This window comes from Apteryx rowi, unplaced genomic scaffold, assembly GCF_003343035.1.
Source record: "Apteryx rowi isolate R43461 unplaced genomic scaffold, aptRow1 scaffold_131, whole genome shotgun sequence".
Taxonomy (NCBI): Eukaryota; Metazoa; Chordata; class Aves; order Apterygiformes; family Apterygidae; genus Apteryx; species Apteryx rowi.
This window is the reverse complement of record NW_020447542.1, coordinates 626,287-648,487: the sequence shown is the minus strand read 5'-3', so window position 1 is coordinate 648,487 and position 22,201 is coordinate 626,287. Positions and strand designations below refer to the sequence as shown.

The following is a 22,201-nucleotide window of genomic DNA, read 5'->3' as shown; positions in this document are numbered from 1 at the left end:
GAATATCAGTAGTAGGAGCACCTTGTGAACAAGCTTGCAGGTTTTTGTGTTTGCGTTTTCTAAAGCCAGTATTACCCTTTGCTGATTCTACTTCATAGGTTGTGKTTTTTTAGCTTTATTTTCACAGTGGCCTATTAAAAAGGATTGTTTGGCACGTTCTTATCATGGAACATTGTTCTGAAACAAAACCAGACTTACATAAATGTTTAAAATATTTAATGTATGAGTTAAAAATCAGCTGGTAAATTTAATTGCTTTGCTTGTTTGCAGCAGTTATGTTTGCCATTGTATTGCTCTAATAAAGTATTACAAAGGTCCCTCTGCTTTCTGAAATCAAATCAAATTTATATTTTCCAGAAGCAACAAGTAATCAAATTGTAGATTTGTTGGCAAAATAAATTGTCTGGCATTGTGGCAAAAATAGCAATCTCTCATATACCTGATTGCAGTCTGTAACTTAGAAACTTTGTTTTCTGCTTAAAAATCCTCTTGTAAAAGCTCAGCAGCTATTTCTAAGTTATTATTCAAYGTACACTGCTTTTGGTAGAAATTCTCATTATTACTGCTTTTGGAGTTGGTAACTTAGTGCCGTAATTTGTTGCTTTGGTGAGTGACAGCTGCTTCTAGCTTCTTTGAAGTGGCTTGAAAGTCCAAAGAAAAGCTCCTGTGTTCTTGCTTCCCAACACCTCGTTGATTGATGGCGCAGTGCACGATGTGTAGCGTGTTCCAGTCTGCCCTGTATGTCACTTCATTGACAGTATTAGACCCCATAGGACTCATTTAAATTAAAAAAAGGGGGGGGTGGAGGCAGTGCAAGTCTCTTAACAGAGGCCAATTAAACATTCATAGTAAAAATGTAAGGTAAATAAAGGTGCTGTAATTTTGAAGAACCTCACAGGAACACAGACACTGGAAGGGGCTACTGGGGAGATCAGGTCTAGTCCTGTGCTACCTTAGGCAACTGAGTGATATCCCTTTTATAAGTTCATCAAACTCCACCTAAAATTAGTCAGGAAGTTTTTATTTCCCTGGTGCTTCTTGGGCAGCTATTTCAGAATCTCACTGCCCTGCTTGTTACAAATGTCTCTTTAGATTCTAGTTTCAAAGTATTCCTGACCGTTTTGTACTTGTTGCCTCTTAGCATCAATTGTTCTTTTAACTTCCTTGTGTTTAACCTTATATATAGTTAATGATAGCAGTCATTCTGAATCTCTTTTTTTTGCTAGACTAAACCCATGCATTTCCTAGCAGTAGTTCTGGCTTAAATGACTGTTGTTACTCTTCTGATCCTTCCTTTATGCCAGCACAACTGTTTTGAAGCCACACATCAAACAGATGTTGTCACTGATTGCCTGCAATCCCTTCCCCCTCCCCCTTTTTTTTGGTTCAGATCATTTTTTGCCTGAATGCTGCTCTGGCTCTTTTTGAAGTGTGGCCCTGCAGATAGCTCTGGTATCATCATTGATGGAGGGGTGGACAGGGACAGAAATGAGCGGCAGAGGGAGCAACAGGAGAGAAGAGGAATACCATAAGCCAATCCTGCTGCTGTACATGGTACTTATCCTTAATCCAGGCTTCTTTAGATATGTCAACAGTTGTGCACTGCGAAAAATCTTGAGTGTCATGTCTGAAACAGTGTGAACTAGTCAGTTCACAGGACAGTTTTGCCTTGATTTTGGTGACAGCAGTATCCATGTAACCTTAGTTACAGATCTACATTTGTTTATCCTTCCGTCCAATTTAAACTGAACCAACTTCAGATTGTTTGGCCCAAGGTAATGTCTGGCTCTTCTATAACATTGCTGCCATTTACCGAATGTGAGTCTAAAATAATAATTGCCTCTTGTTGGTTCAGTTACTGTTTGGTGAAGAATGTTGTTGCTATTATATTCAGAAGTATCTGGTTCCTACCATTATTAATAGAATTTATTTTCCAGTTTATATCTGGGAAGTTAGTTTCCCTTGGTGTATGATTTGCCACAATATTTTTCTAACACCAACGCAAGCGTAGTCCCAGAGCAGTTTTGACACAGTCGCATTGTCTTAGCTATGCTCTTTTCTTTATACTCATTCATTAATTTTGCATTTGTCTCTTCCTTTCTTCCTTTCTTCCTTTCTTCCTTTCTTCCTTTCTTCCTTTCTTCCTTTCTTCCTTTCTTCCTTTCTTCCTTTCTTCCTTTCTTCCTNTTCCTTTCTTCCTTTCTTCCTTTCTTCCTTTCTTCCTTTCTTCCTTTCTTCCTTTCTTCCTTTCTTCCTTTCTTCCTTTCTTCCTTTCTTCCTCAAATAAGATAAAGTTAGTGAACGGAGGCAATATGTTTCATTAGGCTAACTAGCATAATTGGAAAAAGAAGAACAACTTTTGGTCACAGAAGCCCAGTTTCAGGTCTGCAATGAATACAGATAACCATAAACATAATCAAAGCTAAACACAAGAGCAGTTGCTTGGAGTGAGTTATTTAGTTCATATTTAAGTTAAATACAAGGAAAATATATAAAGATAATATTATTATAAATAAAGAGATTCTCTTAGCTCAGGTGGTAATGATAAGTATTGGTGGTTTTTGGGAACTCAAGGACCAGGATTTCAGTCCCAACACAATATTAGAGGATAAACCATGAGTAGATGCCTGCCTTACTATGGTAATGTATTATTACACTGTATGGTAGAGAGAAGTATTAGCATAGTATTATCAGTTTTATTATAGTATGGCACTTGAAGTTTGGGGAATTTATTTGTTTACAATTTTATGTAGACAAAAAATATGAAATACTAAGCCGTGAAAGAAATGGTCAAGACTGCACCTGTGCATGTATTTTTGCTTGCTTGTAGTTTTTCATTAATCTGCTGTGGGTTACCTTGGCACAAAGTATCATCTGATTGACCGATGGCAATGTAACAACTTGTCTTCAAATGGTTACAGGTGGTGATTGTTTTACTTGAAATGTTGTGCTACGGTTTTTGAGAGCAATTTGAAAAGGTAATTGCACTGTGAATTGGTTAGTTAGAAAGGCTAACAGGTCTTTCTCAGTTGGTACAACCTGTATTAATCTACATAAATGACTGATTCCTTGTTTCAGAAGGAGGAGAACAGGCTATCTGCATTTCAAAAATAGGCAATTTCTGTTCTGTATCAATTTTCCGTCTCTAACAGATATAGACAACCACTTGCTGGCATTTATGGCAATTATTTATGAAGCTATCAAATTTGTATGTATATTCCTCAGTGCAGCTAGCCAACATATTAATAAAATCAGATGACTCATTCTTTTTTTGGTACTTAAAAGCAGTGCTCTAGAGCCATCTGGACCCTGCATTCAAGTTCTTGAAATCAGTCCAACTTTAATTGTTTTTTAGACTTGTTTGACAGGCTGAAATTAATATAATCAGTAGGCGCTGTGACTGTTTCTGTGTTTGTTTCTGATAATATGTTGTTGGTGGTCAGTGACAGAGCTGTGCTCTGTATCTGCATTTCTAAAGCATGTAGCACCATACCAGGTGAACATAATGAATTACAGAAAGTGGTAGGTTGCCTTCAAAAAAGAATATCTGCTTCATGTGCTGCACTATAGCATAGCTGTCAGCCTTTACTTTTTCCAGGTTCTTGTTTTCCTGTACTTCTGCCTCATTTATATGTGAAACCTTGACACACAGAGAGAGCTTATATTTTAACCTTAATTTGGCATGATTTGGCACACTCTGATTTTATCTGAGGCCTTGAACCTAGTCTTGAGGAGGTTCAGCTTCAGATTGTACCAGGACTGTATTAACATTGCATGGAAGACTAGACATAGCACAGCCTGGAGGGAAGCAGCTCGTGACTTAATGAAGTACTGTCCTGTAACAGATTTGTAAATTCGGGGTACTAATCAGTGGCTTTTGGAATGGGAAACAAAGGTGTTCTCAGAATGCTTGTGCTTTTTCTGTATCCTTTTGTTTTCGTGAAAGCAGCTTCATTTCTCATAAACTTCTAAATGAGGTTCAAAGTTTCAGTAGTCCAGTGGAGAAGCTACTAAGCCATTAGTATCAGATCTCATTTGGTATCAGGGAGAGAGAGAGAATAGGGGTGGAAGGAATTTTCTTTATTCAGGCTTCATTTTCAAAGTTTGCAAATTGTCAGTATGCTGGTCATTGATGTTTCTGTATGCCTGCAAAAGGGAAAAGTAAATGTCTTGTCTAGACTGGTATAGGAGGATTTGAAGAAACTGTGGTAACAAGAAAAAAAAAATCTCATAATTAAATGTAAATAGGAATGTTGTCTTTCATTTATTCCTTCATTTATGTCTTGTATAAAAATAATCTTGACAAGGCTATTTCTAGAAAATTTCTCATATAGAAGAGGAGACTTCCAACAAAAAGGCTTGCCTTTAAACAGAAGCTCTGCATGCAGCCGTTCTCAGTTTGTTGGCATTTTACTCTTGCTTTGTTTTTCCTTTAGGCCAAAAATGCCTGTTGGTTTATGTATGCTCCCTGCATTGTATGCCAAAACCTATCTGAGCATTTATGCGCATACCAGACTGATTTTGCAATAAAACTTATACAGTCACAGTGGCTAGTGTTAACAAAAATAGATAACTAACATTAAATGATGTTAAGTAAATGTCTCTCTTAATAGTGAGCTCTCTGTGTGTGTTCTTAACGTATTTTTAGCTATAGCTGAAGATCTTAAGTTACCATGCTTTACCATACCAACACATGCTGTTCTTTAAACTTATGCAGCTGAAATGGAGAGGCAGATAGTAAATCTCTGCCAGAGTTGTTTTTAGTAACTCAAAGGTTTAAAATCTCCCTGTTGCTTTTGTGAAGATGCGAGTTGACCCTTCTGTGGTACTAAACACTATCAAGCAAATTTTACTCCTCAAATGCAAGCTCTCTTTTAATTATTGTAAAATTATTTTCTCTGTCAGCTACTATTTTACATATAACTGAGGTACTATTGTGTTCTCCAGCTGGACATTTTGACTATGTGGGTTTCTGCTGGTCCCGCTTCAGTCAGCCGCCTGAGTCTATATCCTTCTCCTTCATACAACTAAGTTGAGGTTTGTCTGAGCAGATGGGGAGGTAGCGATGCCAGTAATTCCAAAGCCGGTATCTTCCTGCCTTTGGTTTGGGTTCATTCCTCCAAAATATAATCTTTTTATCAAGTCCTGTTCTCTAATTTTTCCACCCCCATATCTTCAGGACTGGTTTCTTTGGTTATGCTTATTTTATATATGTGAATCCAGAGGCTTGTACACAGTATGCAGCCATGTCTTCCTTTATAGACCGAGAAATAATAACTGTGTTCAAACAGGGTATACAAATTTGGAGTACAGTTTACCAGTTGAATATAACAAGAAGTTTAGGAGCACCTCTTTAATGGAATTGGAAATAGCCACAAATTAAACTGATGAAACTTGCCTAACTTCTTCCCTAAGCAGGATGATCATCTGATGCTGCTGGGGATGAACATAGGTGTGATTCTGCATTATTCTGGAGATTCTTTTGCTGCTGAAAACAGATTAACATGGAAGGGAGAAGGGGCTATGGAGGGGAAAAAGGGAACAGAGCAAGCATACAAAGGGAGAAAAGATGAGTAAAGAAGAGTAGTCTGGACCAGAGGTGACAGGAAAAAAGGCAAATCACTCCCTTCTTTCATGGAAAAAAAAAGAGTTTGGGAAAAAGGACTGGTAAGTTATAGGTTGTATTCTAGTCTCAACTTTGCATGTTGCCGTACCCATTCCGCTCTGGCATCGTCTTATAAGTAGACCATAGCTTTCAAAATGTTTTAGCAGGGAGGTGATCAGCAGGGAGAAGGATCTTGTGTCACCTCAATTGTATGTGGAGGCTTTGAAGGGATGATGGTAGGGACGAAGAGCAACTGCGTAGTGGTTGAAAAGTGTGACCTCTTGAGTGGATGATCCCCACAAAATGAATGGGGAAAAAAAAACAGGATAAAGAGTGGGAAAAGGCTGGAGAAGACTGGAAAAGAGAAGACAGGACAGTGTATGGCAGAAATGGTAAGACAAGACACTGAATGAAGAAAAAGATATGAAATCCTGGGGAAAAATGCAAGCAGAGGAAAGTCAGTATAATTTTATGTCTAGCATTTTCTTTCTTCTGGTATTGCAGTGAATTGAAAGAAAATCAGGTATACTTTTCTCATATTGGGAATTCCTCCTTTCTTAAAACACCTGAAAAAAAGCTGAATTGCAGTTTGTTTGTTTGTTTTATATTGTCATAAAGATTAGTGAAAGGGCAGCCTTTGCTTGCACAGCAGCAGAACTAAGACAACCTTTGCATGTAAACCCTTCCGTCTAACTAAAGCTGAAATATAGGTGATTTATATAACCAGGATTATTAGTACATAAATTATAGTAAACTTTTCTCCCTTTTCTGGCTATAGAGTGAAACTATCTGTATAAAATCTGCAACAGTTAAAGGAGTAAATTTTCAAGGGAGTAACAACTACAGGTTTTCCTCCCATGATCCATTACACTGCAAACATTCAATACAAATATAACATTATTTTTTTCCAAGGAACACTAGCAAACTATTTTTTTTTTCTTGTGCATATATTGTTTGCAGTTCTTAGTCTTTATAATCTGCAAATTACTGTGTGGATTTTATTCTTTATTTCAAAAATGCAAAGTACTCTCTGTTTTTGTAGCGCTTCAGTAATTATCATTATGATTTTCTCTTTTGTCTGCAAATATATTAGTGGTAGTTGGTTATCCTCTGAATGGAATAGGTGGAAGACAAACCTTGGATTTATTTTAAAATGAGATTTATTTGATAAGGGTAAAAGCTGTGTATAGTCCTGCTGGCCAAATGGTGGCTCTAAAAAGGACTTTCATCTTGCTTTTAAAAATATCCTTTAATTATTGTCTGTTGCCTGTTTTTAATTTATTATAAACTATCTTTTTGAACTAGAATCTCAGTATGCAAAATTCATTTTTATACTTTCAGGGCTTTTGGGCCACAGCTTATATTGAGGATGACGTTAGGAGCCGAAATTACTAGCCAGCTCAAAGCCTCTTCCTATATCACATCACACCAAAACCTTTTGAGATGGGACCTGTCACCAGAGCAAATTACAACAAGAACAGAAGAACTGATCAGGAAGACAAAGCACGTATATGACACTGTTGGGATGCTTAATACTGAAGAAGTAACGCATGAGAATACTGTGCAGGCTTTGACAGATATAGAAGTGGAATATGCAGGTCAGTGTACCTTTTATGTGATTCTTTACTTAGCACATTTTGTCCACCCATGAAAAAACATTGAGGAACAATTTTTATCTCTTCTGATTCTGATCCATGCTGCTCCTGTGTAGAAGATGTAGAGGTTTCATAAGGGTCCTCCAGTCATTGTCATTTTTCTGAGCGTCTCAACAGTATGTAATTTCATCATACATGAAATTCTGCTACGTTGTTGTAGAGGCAAAATTTAGGATTAGTAAAACCGTTTTGTTGATCTTGACACATCCAGAGAACTGCACTGGGCACCTGTTTTCTTTTTGCATGTGAAGCTCTACAGAGTTGTATTTTCTTTTCCAACTGTGTACAACCACTAGGGGACAATGTACAACTGCATAGACTACAGTGTCTGTGGTACATGTAATACATTCAACTCTGTTAAGTACATTTCTTCAGACACTGTAGAACCTGACTGAGAGAAGCAAGTCAAATTGAATAATGGAAAGTTTGGTAAACTCTTAAGGGAGAAAAGGTCATGGATGAGTATGGAGGAATTTTTGTATGCTCTTTTTTAAAAGCATTCTTTACCTGCTCACTATTTTATTATGGCTTGCAAGTACCTGAAGAAACTAGGGAAAGGTACTCATGTCTAGATTGTTCTGAATGAATTATTAGGACATGCCAGCATGTAAATGGAGTTTAATGGCTGAACACAGGTCATTCAGTTAACTTTTGTCAGTCAGGTGAAATAGAAACATAAAATGTGATTGTGGTGCCTTTGTTTGGAAAAAAAACCTGTCATACTATATGGCTCCCAAAAAAATAGTGTCCCTAACAAAATGTCAGGTTCTCTTAAACCTTTCAAAAATCCACAGTGGCAACAGAAGTGCTGAAAGCAGGCACCTTGGCTTCAAGCGCTGAGTCTTCACCTTGAAAAAAGAGCAGCCTGCAGCACAAATGATTGTACTGTAATATTAGTTTGTGGCATTCACATTCCTTAGAATTACAGTTTGGGCACATCTAGTGAATTGACTGGAGTTGTTGCTGGCAGGAAGACTGAATAATCTTCATCCAAGCAGCTTCCTCTCAGATTCAGTTTTCATTGTACCAGTGTATTTGGTACAATTATTTGCAAGCCTTTTCACCAAAGTAAAAAACTTTCTGCTTTAAATTAAAAAGAAAATCTCTTTGATTCAGAAAATAGTGGCTATCAGCTTCTCAGTATAACCATCAAGATTACATCTTCCAAGTGTGCTTTCTTCTCTACATGCCATTGCAATAGTAGGTCATATCTAATCTTTTAATGCTAATCTTTAAAGCTGTATGTGAAATTAGCATTACTTAACTCTGAAACACCCCATGGTATGTGATAAGAACATATTACCACAACAGTGGACTTCCATTAGAATCTCAAATTTAAGTCCTGCGTGGCCCTTTCACATGTGCATGAAAGTGAGAGTGCCACCCCAGTAACTGGATTTCATTATCAGAAAAGACACAGATGACAAAAGACCTTACATTTCACTTGAAAGCTGCCAAAACTCACTTCATCAATTTGAACCATCTTGGCTTGCTGACAGGAGGAAAAAAAGAAGTTTCCTGCAGACTTCAGGAAGAACTGTATGCCCATGCTTGCATTCTATAGGTTTCTAAAGGGAATATCTGAGAAGATCTCAGTGTTTGCTTTTTTAAAAAACAAACAAACATAGGTTACCTAAAATTACAATGCTTTACAACTTCACCCTAGGATTATTGTTACTCTAAATTTCTTTTTTTCTTTTTTTTTTTGAGAGGGAAAAAGTTAAATTATAATTGGCTTGAAATAAGTTAATTCAGCTCATCATGGCAATTCATTTTTATTTTAGCACCTCTATTCAGTGTCTTAGAGGTGCAATATACCTTTGCAAAATAAGGATTCATCTCATCTCAGACGTACATTTAAAAACAATAGTCTTACTCAGCTTCTGACCTCTAGAAGTTCAAAATACATAGACAGCATCCTTTGCGGTTGCCTTATTGTTTCCCCATAAATAAATAAGGAAAGAGAGGGGCTTTGACAGTGTTTTGTCATGCCAATGTAAAAATAATTTCAGGACAGATGGGCACATTTGAAAGATTCAGAGCTTTTCAGTTTAAATACTGAAAGGGAAGCATCTGTGCCAGCTATGAAACAATATCAGTCTTCTCTGCTTACAAATGGTTCATCTTTCAAAAATCATAGATCACGTTTATATACATTTCAGTTGACTTCCTAGAAGTGTTGCAAGGATGAGACAATTAGACTTTGGTAATGGATGGTTTCTGTAAAATATTTGTTATAATGATATGCAGTTTTATCCCTTTACCCATTCATTTTTGCTTTACCTGTAATCACTTCCTTAGCTTCAGGTCTGATCTGAAGCTTCAGGTTGCTTTGGGTACTTGTTTCTTATGGTTTCTATTAATATTAATAGAACAGTTCATTTGTAAGTACAAGTTCCTTATCCTTAAAGTGTCATTGCTTTTTATTTAAACAGTGGAAAGAAGCATGTTGGATTTTCCACAGCACGTCTCACCTGACAAAGAGGTGCGCTTAGCAAGCACAGAAGCTGATAAAAAACTTTCTAATTTTGATGTGGAGATGAGCATGAGAGAAGATGTATTTCAGAAGATTGTTTATTTGCAGGTAAATCACAATGACATTGCTGTTCATAACTTGTGGAAATGTAGATAAAATTCCAGCAGTGAAAAAAATTTATCTAAAGAAGTTAGTATGTGCTATGCTTTTCAAAACACCCATCACTGTGTTTGCTTCACCTGTTCCTGTGCCAGTCAAATCTTTCCAGTGGGACACAGCTATCCAAGCTGGGACTGCGGTTCCTCAGAAACTTAAGCTGCTCTAGGTTGGTGTTCCTGCTGTTTGCCTCCCATCTCTAGGCGTGTGTTTCCTTCTCTCTCTGTTGCAATAGCTTTGACATTTGTTTAATTTTCCAGTGAGCTGATTCAGGAAGCTAGACCAGCAGAAGGAAACCCAGTAGGAAAAATAAAGTGAATTGTTTTCTGCTGGCTAAACTTCCTGAACTGGTTTGCCCAGAGCATCACCAAGTAGGGAAGGAAAGAAAGGGGCAATATAGCAATCTCTGTTTAGATTGGCTTATGCTGCTTTCGAATTTGAATCCAAGGTTATGCTTTATCTCTGAAGCTGTTGAGAATTTAAAATTTTTTAAATTTTAAAAGTTATTGCTAATAACATACAACTGGAAGTGATCTCCACAGTCTTCTGTTCTGATCTGCTACTTATAAGACAGCCACATTGTATTCTCCTTCTTATATGTTGCTTAAGCCTCAAAATAATACTAAAACTAAATTGAAAGATATGTTTACTGTTTGAACAATTTCTATCCCTTTGCATTTTTGTTGTGTAGTTTCTCTTCTAACTGAGCACCTGCATGGATCTTGTATTCTTCACCTGTGCTGTTTATTTTGTTGCTCAAAGAGGAAGAATGTTTTTTGGGATTTTGTTTTTGTTTTTGTTTTTCCCAAATGCATCTAGTAACATTTAATTATAATTTTTCAGAAGGGTAATTTAAAAATAATGCCAGGAAGCTATTTAATGTGAACACCTGAAGTACCTGCATTTGTCCATGCTCCAAACTTGAGTCTTTCCTTCCATCTCACCTACTTTTAAACTTCTTGTGGTGCTAATAATACATTGGAGCACTTTTTCTTGGAGTCATTGTGCTTTTTGCAGTGTTGACTGGGAACCAGAGTTACATTTGCAATATCATATTAAAGAACCTTTCAACACCATTATCTTCTATTGTGATGTTTTCTAGGTGCATTTTCAAGTGTTTTCCTCTCACTCAATATTGTTGTTTACATGTACATGTAGGTATTTCACAGTCTCATTTTGAGGACCTTTTGATGTGTGTTGACAGATAGTGCCTTATGTTGAGTTTTTTTTTTCCCCCCTAATCTGTTGCTATTAATTAAATTTTGATATGCATTTATTATTTGCTGCGATTTTTCCCACTCTCAGTATAATGCACCCAGATACATTTAGGGCTAAACTGTAATATCTGCGTATCTATCTGTTTTTTAACTTACAGAAATTTCTAATAGTACTGGTAGTGAAAGTAGTTCTAGTAGTGAAAACCAATTGCAGTATTACTTTGTATTAACCTTTTTTTATTTTTTTATTTAATGCTTTTCTACTTCATTTTCCTTTGCAGCAATATCTGTCTTTTATAACAATTACAGTTGTTACTTAAATCTTCATTTAATTTTTTTAGATATCTTTTTTTTGGCTTAACTGCAGTATGCAGGCATGTTTTAGTCTTAGCTTTCCAGAGATACGACCTGCACTAAGATCTGAGCATTCACCAACTTCATAATAGCTAAGAAAGTAGTAACRCTTTTTGCTGTAGGAAGGCAGATGTGAAATTGCCAACGGTGCAAGACTGAGCGAGTCTTGCTATTTCCAGATCACAATACAAAATTCTTGCCAATTCATCTTCTTCTGTTAGAAACTCATAGTTGAAATGTCAGGTGCCAGGAACAGATGAAGAAAGCTCCTCCACAAACAGAAATGTTCTGTTGAAATCATTTTATCATTTTAAACAAACCAGTAAAACATTTTGATTAAATCAGTTTTTCTTGTAGCCTTGTCAAGGATATAACAGTTGAGATACATGAGTTCAGTTTCGCGATCCTACAGGGGGGCAGATTGAAATACAATGGAGAGAATGAAGCCCCTCATGCTCCGAGCTTATTTATAATGGAGATAATCCACTACCTGATGACTAAATCTCCTAGCTCTCAGTGACTTCTTGAATGTTTTTGCTCCCTTTATCCAGGACTAAACTTATAAAAGTTATTAACTGTTTATGATTCTTCTTGGATTCTGCTTTATTTAAGAACAGTTCATGATGGAAAATGTGTGACATATTTGTATTTAGTTTAAAAAATGTGGAAATAATGTGGTTTTTTTATTTTCCCAACACATTGAGGGGAAAATGCCACTTAGGTTTGTTATTGAATATATTCCAGATCTTATTCTTCAGGAAACTTTTACTTTGGGGTCTGAAATTTTGAATAAAGGTGAATTTGGTAGTGAAACTATCATTTTCAATTTTCTTACTCCTAGTGTCTGCACATGGCGGCTAGCAGAGGCATGTTTAAGAATGCTGCCAATCCTCTCCACCCACATGCCCTCGGGCAACGCCGCCTGATGTAAACAGCTGCTGGGGTTTTTCCTCCTGATATTCTAAATAGGTTTCTTTTCTTATTCTGCCTCAAGATTTCCTCGTGSAATGGGGTAGCATAGTTGTTCAAAACCAAATATAAATGGTATTTAAAATCATCAACCATGACCGCTTGAAAATTCTGTGAAGTTCCAAAATTTCAGGTGTAGTTATATACTCACAAGTAGCCCTTCTGGTGCCGTTGTTGTTCATCAGAGGAACAGCGAACGGCGCAGAGCATCCTGAACAGACACAGGATGACTGCAGAGTGTGCTTAGTTCCTCTGCCTGTGAGAGTTTATACAGTTGCTTATCCTTAAAGTCCTGACTAGTCCTCTTGAATGTGACTGTCCTTGCCTTGAGCATGTCCGTGATGGAGATAAGCTTCCCAAAGGCTACTGTTAAGATGAGAAGCTACTTGCTATTGCTGCCTTGTAAAGTTTATGCAGAGATGCATAGTAATCAAGAGGAGGATGAAGAACACAAAATTAGTTTTCTCCTCCTTTCTTCCAGAAGACTCTCTTTCTCTTTCTTAGCTCTAGAAGGAGCCAATGTTCACTGGCTGTAAGAGCTTACAAGTATTTGTGAATTCCTCCTTCCGTCTAAAGTCTCTACTGGGTTCAGGCCCAAGAGATTTTCGGAAGTGTGACAGTTTCATTTTCAAATATGTCTGATGAGGATGGGGGAATCCCTCACAAGACCTAAGTAACTCGGTGAGACTTTTCACAATCCTCTGTCCTTAATTGTTACTTCAGTAAAAGAAGTGTCTCTTTAGAGATCAGATTATTCACATTTTTTCAGACCCTTTCTGTGTCTGAGCCTTGAAGCACAGTTAGCACAGTAAAAATGTTAATGCAATGACAATATCTACATTTTTCACCTCTGTTATGGTGAAGTCATGCTTTTCCTATCATACTTTTCCTATCATACTAATCTTAGCCCGGGGGGGGGGGAATGAATTGTGAGTTGTCTAGTGGAAAAACAATACATCAAAATTCTAATTATTTCAAATATCAAATGCTGTTTTACTCAATATCACAACATTACTTGAGTGCTTGGTAGCATATGAACTTTATGAAGCTGCAGAATATTGGGGAGTATTTTTTGTCAGAAGCAGAACAGGAAGTCTGAAGGTCACAGGGAATAGGATAAGAGCATTCCTATTATTTCTTTGTGTTGGGAAGTACTCTGTATGGCTTATCTTATGCATTTATCACAAATGAGGGTTGAAAATGTGAGATTTGGCTTGAGGGGGAGACAGGTTACTCCCAAAAGGAAAGATCTATCTTTTTACATCATTTTATGAGAGCAAAACAGCAGAGGCCCAGTGCTGCAAAAAAATTATCACCACGGTGAAGAGTGCACCATGTAACCACACTACTCATACATCATCGACTTCGGCTGTGTGCTGACCTACACTAGTATGATCATCCAGCTTTAAAAAATAATCTTTAAAAAAAATTACCTGCAAACAGATAATATTAAAAAGAAAATGTATTCTTCATCATTTGACTGTGGTATTATCAGTAAACCAAGTTATATCTGCCTAATGCTTTAGAAAAGTTGGTTTATCACAAAGTGAAGTGATTGTTGTCAGTCCTTTTTTAACTGGACTTAAAAACTCTTGTGTATAGACTGCACGTATATGCATAAGTGTATAGTGCACAACTGTACTAATGCTTAGCAGTTCTGACCTTCTGCCCTTCCTCACTGCATGTTGAGCAGAAGTGAAGACTTGTGACTATCTTCTTTGAAGAGCAAAAAGAAAGCTAAACTCATTCTGAATTCTTCCATGATTCTAAAAACCCATCTCCACTAATTTTTTTATCCTATACCCAGTGGGAATTTCCCAAAGAGTATCTTCAGAGTAATAGGAGATCTTGCCACTGAAGAACAGTGCTGAAGAACAGGACAATACCAGTGGTTATGATCACAGAAATACTGTTTAAAATAGGAAGTATCTAGTTTTCCTCAGTCTCTATCAAATTGTATTTGCACCTGAGCAGTTTTCTTGTGCCTATTCCAGTTGACCACTTGAGAGAGAGGTTTTGAGAGAGCAGGTCAGTCCCTGTGTGATTATTTAGTCACTTGTATGTTGAGCTTTGCTCTTCAGTGGTTGCAGTTCCATTGAGCTTATCCTGTGTTTCTTGTCTGTAGATACTTTTGGCTCCCAGCCTACAGAATGGCAGTGTATCAGCTTTCATCAAAAAAGGAGGTGGTAAGAAGCCACTTTAGTATAGACTGTGTATTAAATACATATCTAATTGTTTTTCTTCTTCAGAAAAAAATAGGATAAATTTTTCATCAGTTGTCATCATTGTACTTCTGTACTCACTCAGGCTGAGTCTGCTTTGGCTGGACATTACATCAGACTTTGTTGTAAATTATGGAAAATCTGTGCGATCGCATTCATTCTGTTGTCAGAACCTTTGCTGCACTTCACCAATAGATTTTATCACATCAGTGAGGGCGCTGGTCAGAATAGACATCGTTCATGTGTTGTCGTTGTGGGAATTGTTTTTAAATCAGAGTTGGGAAACTACCTGTTTCAGAGTTTTTATTGTTATTGATTTTCTCCTGGGGTACAACTGGGTTCTTGTTGCTCATCCTTTCTGTTTAAGGGAGAGGTAATTTGCACTGACAGGTCATTAGTTGACAGTTATGTAACTCCTTCATAAAATTTGCATGTTTCAACATCATTACCTTTCAGAGATGCCAGTCAAGAATTAATTGTAGGTAGGTAAGCTGATGAGAAGGTTGTTAAGACAAGTCAGAGCTGATTCCAACAGCTTCCAACCTTTAAGGTGAACTTTAATAAAATATGTCTTTTTTAACAAGTACTAATACCATTTTTAAATGTTCACTTTATGATGGTGGAAGATGAGGTTAAAATGTTTAGAGCATTATTTTCAATTTAGGACAAAAATGGTAAGTTTCTGAATTAAATTGTTATGGTCTAGTCAGTTTGAATGGATGTTTCTTTATAAGTTAGACTCTCACAGGATTGTTTTAGTGATCTGTTCCAACCAGTATCTTGTCTTTTAATGTCAGTTGCTTTAGAAAATGGTCATTCAAGAATCTTCATAATGGCACAACCGGCCTTAGAAATACTGATTATTTGTTGTCACTGATTTGTTCTGAAAGAGGAAGATTTATATGCTTGAATTTTATCCCATCTGATACTTTCAGTGAGCCTGAAAGAGTGTTTCCTTATAGCACTTACTTCTGCAAGTTAGTGTTTTAAGAAAGCTACAGAAAGAGTTTAGGGGCACTGTACTACAAACATAAAGGACTTGTCATTATGACAGCATGTAAATGATTCTGTTTTCGTTTCTGACTGTGATACCTAGTAAAAGAAAATTGCTTTAAAATTTTTCTACATCAATGAAAGAATACTATTGTGCAGGGTAACTGTTTTTTAAAAGCACTAAAATCCAGGATGCTGCACTGTTTCTATACTGCTATTCTAAAGAACAGGTCTGCTCAGACSCTCCTTTGGTAGGTATGTTTCTCATACCATGTTATGAAAAAAATTCTCATTATCCTCTAATGTCATTTCAGCAAACTTGCAATCTTGAAAATGTAAAGCCTGAAACTAAGCGATATCTAGAGAAATCAGTTCAAGTTGGAAAAAGGAATGGACTCCATCTTCCTAAAGAAGTGCAGAATGTAAGTATGGGTTCTTTGATTGTAAAGAGCGAAAAAATTGTAGAATGGACAAAATTATGGTTCTGTAACTAAACTGTTAAGCATATATTTGAACTTCGTTCTTTTGGAGCTTGCTTAATTACTGCTCTAATCTTAACTGTCTGTTCTTAGTCCCAGATCCATCCTTTAAACTTCAATCATTTAAAGGTTTTTAAATTAGTTAGATTCCCACAGTACTCAGTGGATAGACAAGGTATCACCTCTCTTAGGTTTATTTTAATCTGGAAGACTATCTGGAAGAAGTTTGATGTATCTTCTGATCAGAGAGGAAGCTTAAATTACTGGATTCCTTGGATTCCTAACCAAGAGGCCTCTTAACCAAGAGCCTCTTGGTTTCTTAACCAAGAGGCCTTGCAAAAATGTTAACTGTGAGTCCAAACTTCAAAGTGTATATGTCACTGTTACAAAGACACAGCTATTTTAATTTCAAATATTAGTCAATGTTGTAAAGTAAGTCCAGGATTTTCAAAGATGCTAGTGATTTTGAATAACAAGCTTGAGGTAGCTTCAAGGGAGCTCAGGCAGCACTGAGAATCTTGGCCCTATGAAGGGAGGATTTGCTCAAGCATATAAAAGCCCTTGTCACTCCCAAAAATCATGAAGTAAAGTTTTCAGCATTTGAGATGCTGAAATAATTCTCCTTAAATTCTGACCTGTTATGTAACAGTCTAGATTTATGACTCTTGGATAGATTTCCCTTTGCTGAAAATAATCATTCATCATGATCCTTCAGCTAGTGGGACCACTGTCTTATATATATTTACATTCCAAAAAGGCAACTGATTCTTCTAGAAGAACTTTTAAATACTGTGTAAGGAGACACTAGTTGAATTACATTTAGGTAAAATCTTGAATAATGATAGCCTATGCCAAATTTGTGTTTGTGTAATGTTGTTACTGGTAAATACTGTTTATGTGAACTTGACAGTAAGGGGCAGACACATGCTGTAAAATATATGAGAAAATGTTTCAGAGAAGTGAAACGCTTTAGAAAAGGTTTTGGAATCCTCTTCTACACTATGGCTCTATTCTCTTCCTTTAGTCTTACCTTCACAATCCCAAAGGAGTGTTTTTCAACTGGTTGCATGCTTTTTATTCCCTTGACTCCCTTTGATTTTAGTGGATATTTTTATAATTAAATTTAGGCTTTTCAAATATGAGAAAATAACTAAATGAAGGCACAGAATGCTATTCAGAGAAGTTCTTTACGTGGTCAGTACCCTCCGGGTTGAATTTTTTGAAATGTTTTGAAATGATATTGGAATGATAGCCCCACCCAGGATTCATTGGCAACAGTATTGCTCAGGACCACAAGAAAATAAAAAGGTAAAAATGAGCCTGAGAGTACCTTTCTGGAAAAAATGAAATGGTATTCATGTGTAGGTTAGTAATTGCCAAGCATTTGGAATTTTTTTTTCAACTAAGCTTYGGTTTATGTTTGATTTAGGAAATAAAGACAATGAAGAAAAAATTGAGTGAGCTGTGTATAGATTTTAACAAAAATCTGAATGAGGAAAACACGTTTCTTGTATTTTCTAAGCAAGAACTTGGTGAGTATTACACTTGCTTTTTTCATTTCTTCAGCTCTCCAGTTTCATTTGAGTAATCTTTTTTGGCCCACTGAGTGATGGTTAGATAAAATGGCATCCTGGCTGCATTCTAGTCTTCTCTATTTCCTTGTCAATCCTTCCCCAAAGTTAGTTTAGAATTACCCTTTGTAGAGATAAGTTCTTCATAGACTGCTGCTTCCTGGACTGTTTGCCTTGCATAAGTTTAGCGTATCTGGCCTGCTTTTTTTTCATAACTTTACTTTTCTCTGCCTCTTTTTGTCTATTCTTTGCCATCAGGCAACCCAGTGTGTATTTTGTTCATTACAATTATATGAAAAACTTTTCTATCCTGCAAGATAGTTAAGCTACTTCAATCATTTAAATACTGGTTTAAAGATTTCATGGGATAGGGGATTTGGGGATTCATTATCTGGAGGGCATGGTATAAAATGTTCTTTGATAACACTAGAGAAGATATTTTAAAAGTCATATTCAATTTTACTAGCCCTACATTTATTTCTCTTTTGCTCACAAGTAAAATGTTACCAATTTTCATTTTGCTTGGTTTTGATTTGAAAAAGTATTGGCAAATAGTTGTAAAAAGAAGAGTTGTTTTTCTATGGAGACTCCTGATGTCAAATTGGGTTGTAGCAAAACAAATGCAATATTCTCACAAAATGAGAGGGGGGTAGCTAATTCTGGTGAACATCATTTATTAAATTGTGTTCCACAGAAGGCCTTCCCGATGACTTTATTAAGAGTTTAGAGAAGACTGCGGAAGGCGAGTATAAAATTACTTTAAAGTATCCCCACTATTTTCCTGTCATGAAGAAGTGCTGCATTTCAGAAACCAGGAGAAAATTGGAATCTGCCTTTAACACAAGATGCAAAGAGGTACATTGTATATTAACTGTTCTGCCATAGGGTAATGACAGAGTGGAAACATGGAGCAAGCCATTCAGGTGCTAGCTTTGAATTCTCTATATTGTCTAGCACTACTAAATCAAAACCTCTCAGTGCAGTCTTTAACATTTCCTCCTTACGGTTTATTCTTACAGAAAAAGACTTTAGAAGCTGATGATATGCGTGTGTGTGTCAAAGTCTCAGTGGTGCTGTTAATAGAAGTAGGATCTTGTTCTGTTGCCAAATTTCCCTACAGTCTGTTCTGCAGCTACTTGTTGGCACTTTCCTCCCAGAAAAGGTTTTCTGAACGTAGTTTCTGAAGTGGGATTCTTCAGAATGAAAGGGGTTGTCTGAGTGCTCATTTTAATTATGAAATTCAGGTGAAATGTGAAAAATATATATTATATATATATTTAACAAAAGAGTCATTTAATTATCTGAAAAATAGCTGGAAACATGTCTTATAAAGAGGAGAAATCATTTCACAAATAATTTGTTTGAAACTGATGAGAGCAGACACCTAGATAGGTACAAAAATAATGAAAAGGGTAGGAAGGCTGGAAGCAGTGTCATTCAGGCAGTTGTAGCAACCATTCGCTAGAGAACAATAGCAGCTTTGAGCTTTTATACTTAAGTGCTGGGAAATGTGAAGAGTACAAGATAAGATAACGTGGCACCAAGAACTGAGCACTGTGTAAGCTAGCACATTTAAAGGGATATGTTGTTAAAGCTGTGGGACCATCTTCAAACCTGGTGTTCTCTACGTGCCTTGTAAAAAGGTTTTTCCCAGTGAAATTACACTTTTCCAGAAACTGAGAACACCACAGCTATACTTTCAGCTTCTCAGGGATCCTGCTCTACATTTAGGCCAGGGCCTGGTTTTTTTGTGTTTCAGATGAATGTTATCCCTTACTCTGACTGCTGATGTCAGAGTGAGCAAAATAAGGAAACTTGTAAACAAGCTTTGCGTGTTGGCCTAATGGTCTGTCTTTACCGTTAGTCTTTGCAGTCTGTCTTCAACAGGAACTAGCAATTTAAGCCTCCTCTAAGTTGTGTCCCTGTTATCTTTCATATGTTTAAATGATTGATAAAGGAAATAAACTCTTTGTAACACTCGATTATTTGTTACCTTAAAAGGAAACTGTATATCTTTTAATTTACTTGAAATAGATTTACTATAATAGGGAGAATAATGACCCAGACTGATTAGAAAATGAGATTTTTAGCTGTCTGTAATCAAATGCTGCAACAAAAAATTACAAGAATCAAGCTAAACTTACATTTTTATATATGTAAGTCTTAATGTGTTTCATTTTAAATATTTGCTATTCTTTATGATTACAGATGTTATTCAGATAATTTTTTTCATAATGTGCATTGGCTGGTTTGAGTTCACAAAATTGCCTTTTTTCTGTTTTAGGAGAACACAAAAATTCTTCAGCAGTTGCTTCCACTAAGGGCAAAAGTAGCAGAGCTTCTTGGATATAATACTCATGCCAACTTTGTCCTGGAAGTGAACACTGCAAAGAGCACAGACAACGTAACAGCCTTCTTAGGTTTGTTTTTATTTATAAATAATACTTTTATATTTAGAGTGGCAACATGACTTCTCAGCCAAGATTAATTTAAATACATAATTGGGTCACAGCATGCATCATGTTCAGATAGAAAAGGAGCTCTCTGTTGCCTCTGTTCTGGCATATTGAAAATAACTGCTTTGGGACAGCCAGTACAGATAAACTGCTATGTCTTTCTCTGCCCCAGAATGTAATGATCCTAATTTGGAACCAGAATAACATGCAGCATAAGCATACGTTATCAGTTCAAGAGGCTGTGTCACAGTTACAGCTTTTTATTCCCTTAAGTTAGCTGCAGGTTTTTTGTGTCTGTAGCCTTAGCATCTCTTTCTGTACACTGATAGAACTGCATTAAGTATAATAAAAGATGCAAGTCTGCTTGGAGAGAAAAGATAATTCTTATGTCATAAAAGGTTTTAGAGGAGCAGTTTGTAACTCATTAAGGCACAGAGTGCCCTTTTTAGTAATCCACTTCTGTATTTGCCTTTTTATGCAAGTGTTTTCTGTTCTGGTTAAAACAGAAAGAAACTTTCGTTAGAGATACAAAGGAATTCTGATCAATGAAGCTCAATGATTTTTCCACAACAGCTGCTTCCGATAGATGCTTTTGTAGGAAGCAGAAATTTTTACAGAGTACTTACATCCGTTATTTAAAAGTGAAATGGCCCTGCATGATCTTTTGATGAGTGCCATAGGACTGTGGGGCTGGAATAGTTACTTATGCCATGATGGCTTATGTGCCTGGGTATGATTGTTGCGACACCTGTGCGTTCTGTGTTATTTTAAAATATCTGTAACTTCTAGCTGTTTTTAAATATCTATGTGTAAGTGGATGAATGAGGTAGTTATACCTGAACTGATGTCACTGAGCATCTTACGTGCTGGCAGGTGAACTCCTGAGCTGACTGAGAGGTTAATAGAAAGCAGGTATGTACTCAGCATCTATATAATTGTAATGCAGAGTGCTTAGTTAATGAACACAACTTATTGAGTTTCCTCTCTCTATTCAAGACAAAAAGGATTTCTGAAAATAAACACTTTATAATTAATTTGACAGCTATACTGCTCTAATTTTTTTCAGTTATTTCAATTTGGGAAAGGAATAGTAAAGCAAAAGCTCTTTGCAATATGCAAAACAGTGCATAATACTTGACGCTTTAAAAAAATGTGCTTCTGTAGAAGCTATCTTTCACATATAACTAGTCCTGAAGTCACTGTGACAGGACAGCCTTCCACACATTCATATGATTTTTCTTTTATACTGTAGTAAGGTAAAATTATTTTAACTTTTCTTTTTTTTAAACAACATCCGAGTGTTATTTCAGTTTAGATCTTTGGGGTTTTTTGATGATGCGATCTCCACAGGCTGGGAAAAAAAGTCTGGAATGACCTGAATCCTCTCTGAAGATAAAGGCCCTCTAATGGATTTTGATCTGAAAAGAGAGAGATTTTGAAAATTTTGAACTGCACAGTTTATGGCTTCATGTGTAGTCATCCTGTTGACTTCAGTGGGTAAATTTACATGCATAGAGTTAACTTTTACTTTCTGGAATTATGCAGTTCCACATAATAATTAACGCTTCTTTATTAGTGTGTCTTAAGACTGCTTAGTCTTTTTAACCAAGAGAATCATGTATTTATATTTCATATATTTATATGTAATAAAAAATTACTTAGAGCAGCAGTGAGGTGTGTGGTGGTGGTGGTATTCTGTGTTTGCACAGCAGTCAAGAGGTTCAAATGTGTCTCCTTCTTCAGCTGTAATTCTGTCTTGTCTCATATGGTGTTAGTTTGGCAGTGCCAGTGATCTGTATATTTGTCAATGAACTTATTTTTAGTTTTCGTTTATAATTGAAATGTTAGAATTACCTAATTTTAAGTGCATTTAAAATAGGTTGAACTTTTTTCTACCCAGTATATTTTTTTGTTATTCTAAATGGGCTTCTGCAATAGTGTGCTGTTTTCATTTGTTTTGAAACTGACACAATTCAAAACTTAATCGCGATTGTAGTTACTCTAATTTTTTACAATATAAGCTCATATATTTTTATATTCACAAGGAT

At 36.3% G+C, this 22,201-nt stretch overlaps 1 protein-coding gene across 4 annotated transcripts in view; it reads left to right on the top strand.

Moving 5' to 3' along the window:
* Window positions 1-1,537: 1,537 nt before the first annotated feature.
* Window positions 1,538-22,201, top strand: part of NLN (neurolysin) — a 37,429-nt gene continuing 16,765 nt past the window's right edge. For 2 of the 4 annotated variants that reach the window (XR_003251994.1, XM_026056392.1), the window contains exons 1-7: window positions 1,538-1,554; window positions 6,947-7,203; window positions 9,696-9,844; window positions 15,962-16,069; window positions 17,556-17,658; window positions 18,392-18,552; window positions 19,982-20,117. Coding sequence is in view for 3 of the 4 variants with exons in the window: in XM_026056392.1 (XP_025912177.1) it covers window positions 6,975-7,203; window positions 9,696-9,844; window positions 15,962-16,069; window positions 17,556-17,658; window positions 18,392-18,552; window positions 19,982-20,117 (886 nt within the window). In the remaining variant the exon portion in view is untranslated. Of the gene's footprint in view, window positions 1,555-5,020; window positions 5,038-5,980; window positions 5,998-6,946; window positions 7,204-9,695; window positions 9,845-15,961; window positions 16,070-17,555; window positions 17,659-18,391; window positions 18,553-19,981; window positions 20,118-22,201 lie in introns of those variants that run through there. The other 2 variants (XM_026056393.1, XM_026056394.1) reach the window with 2 other exon arrangements.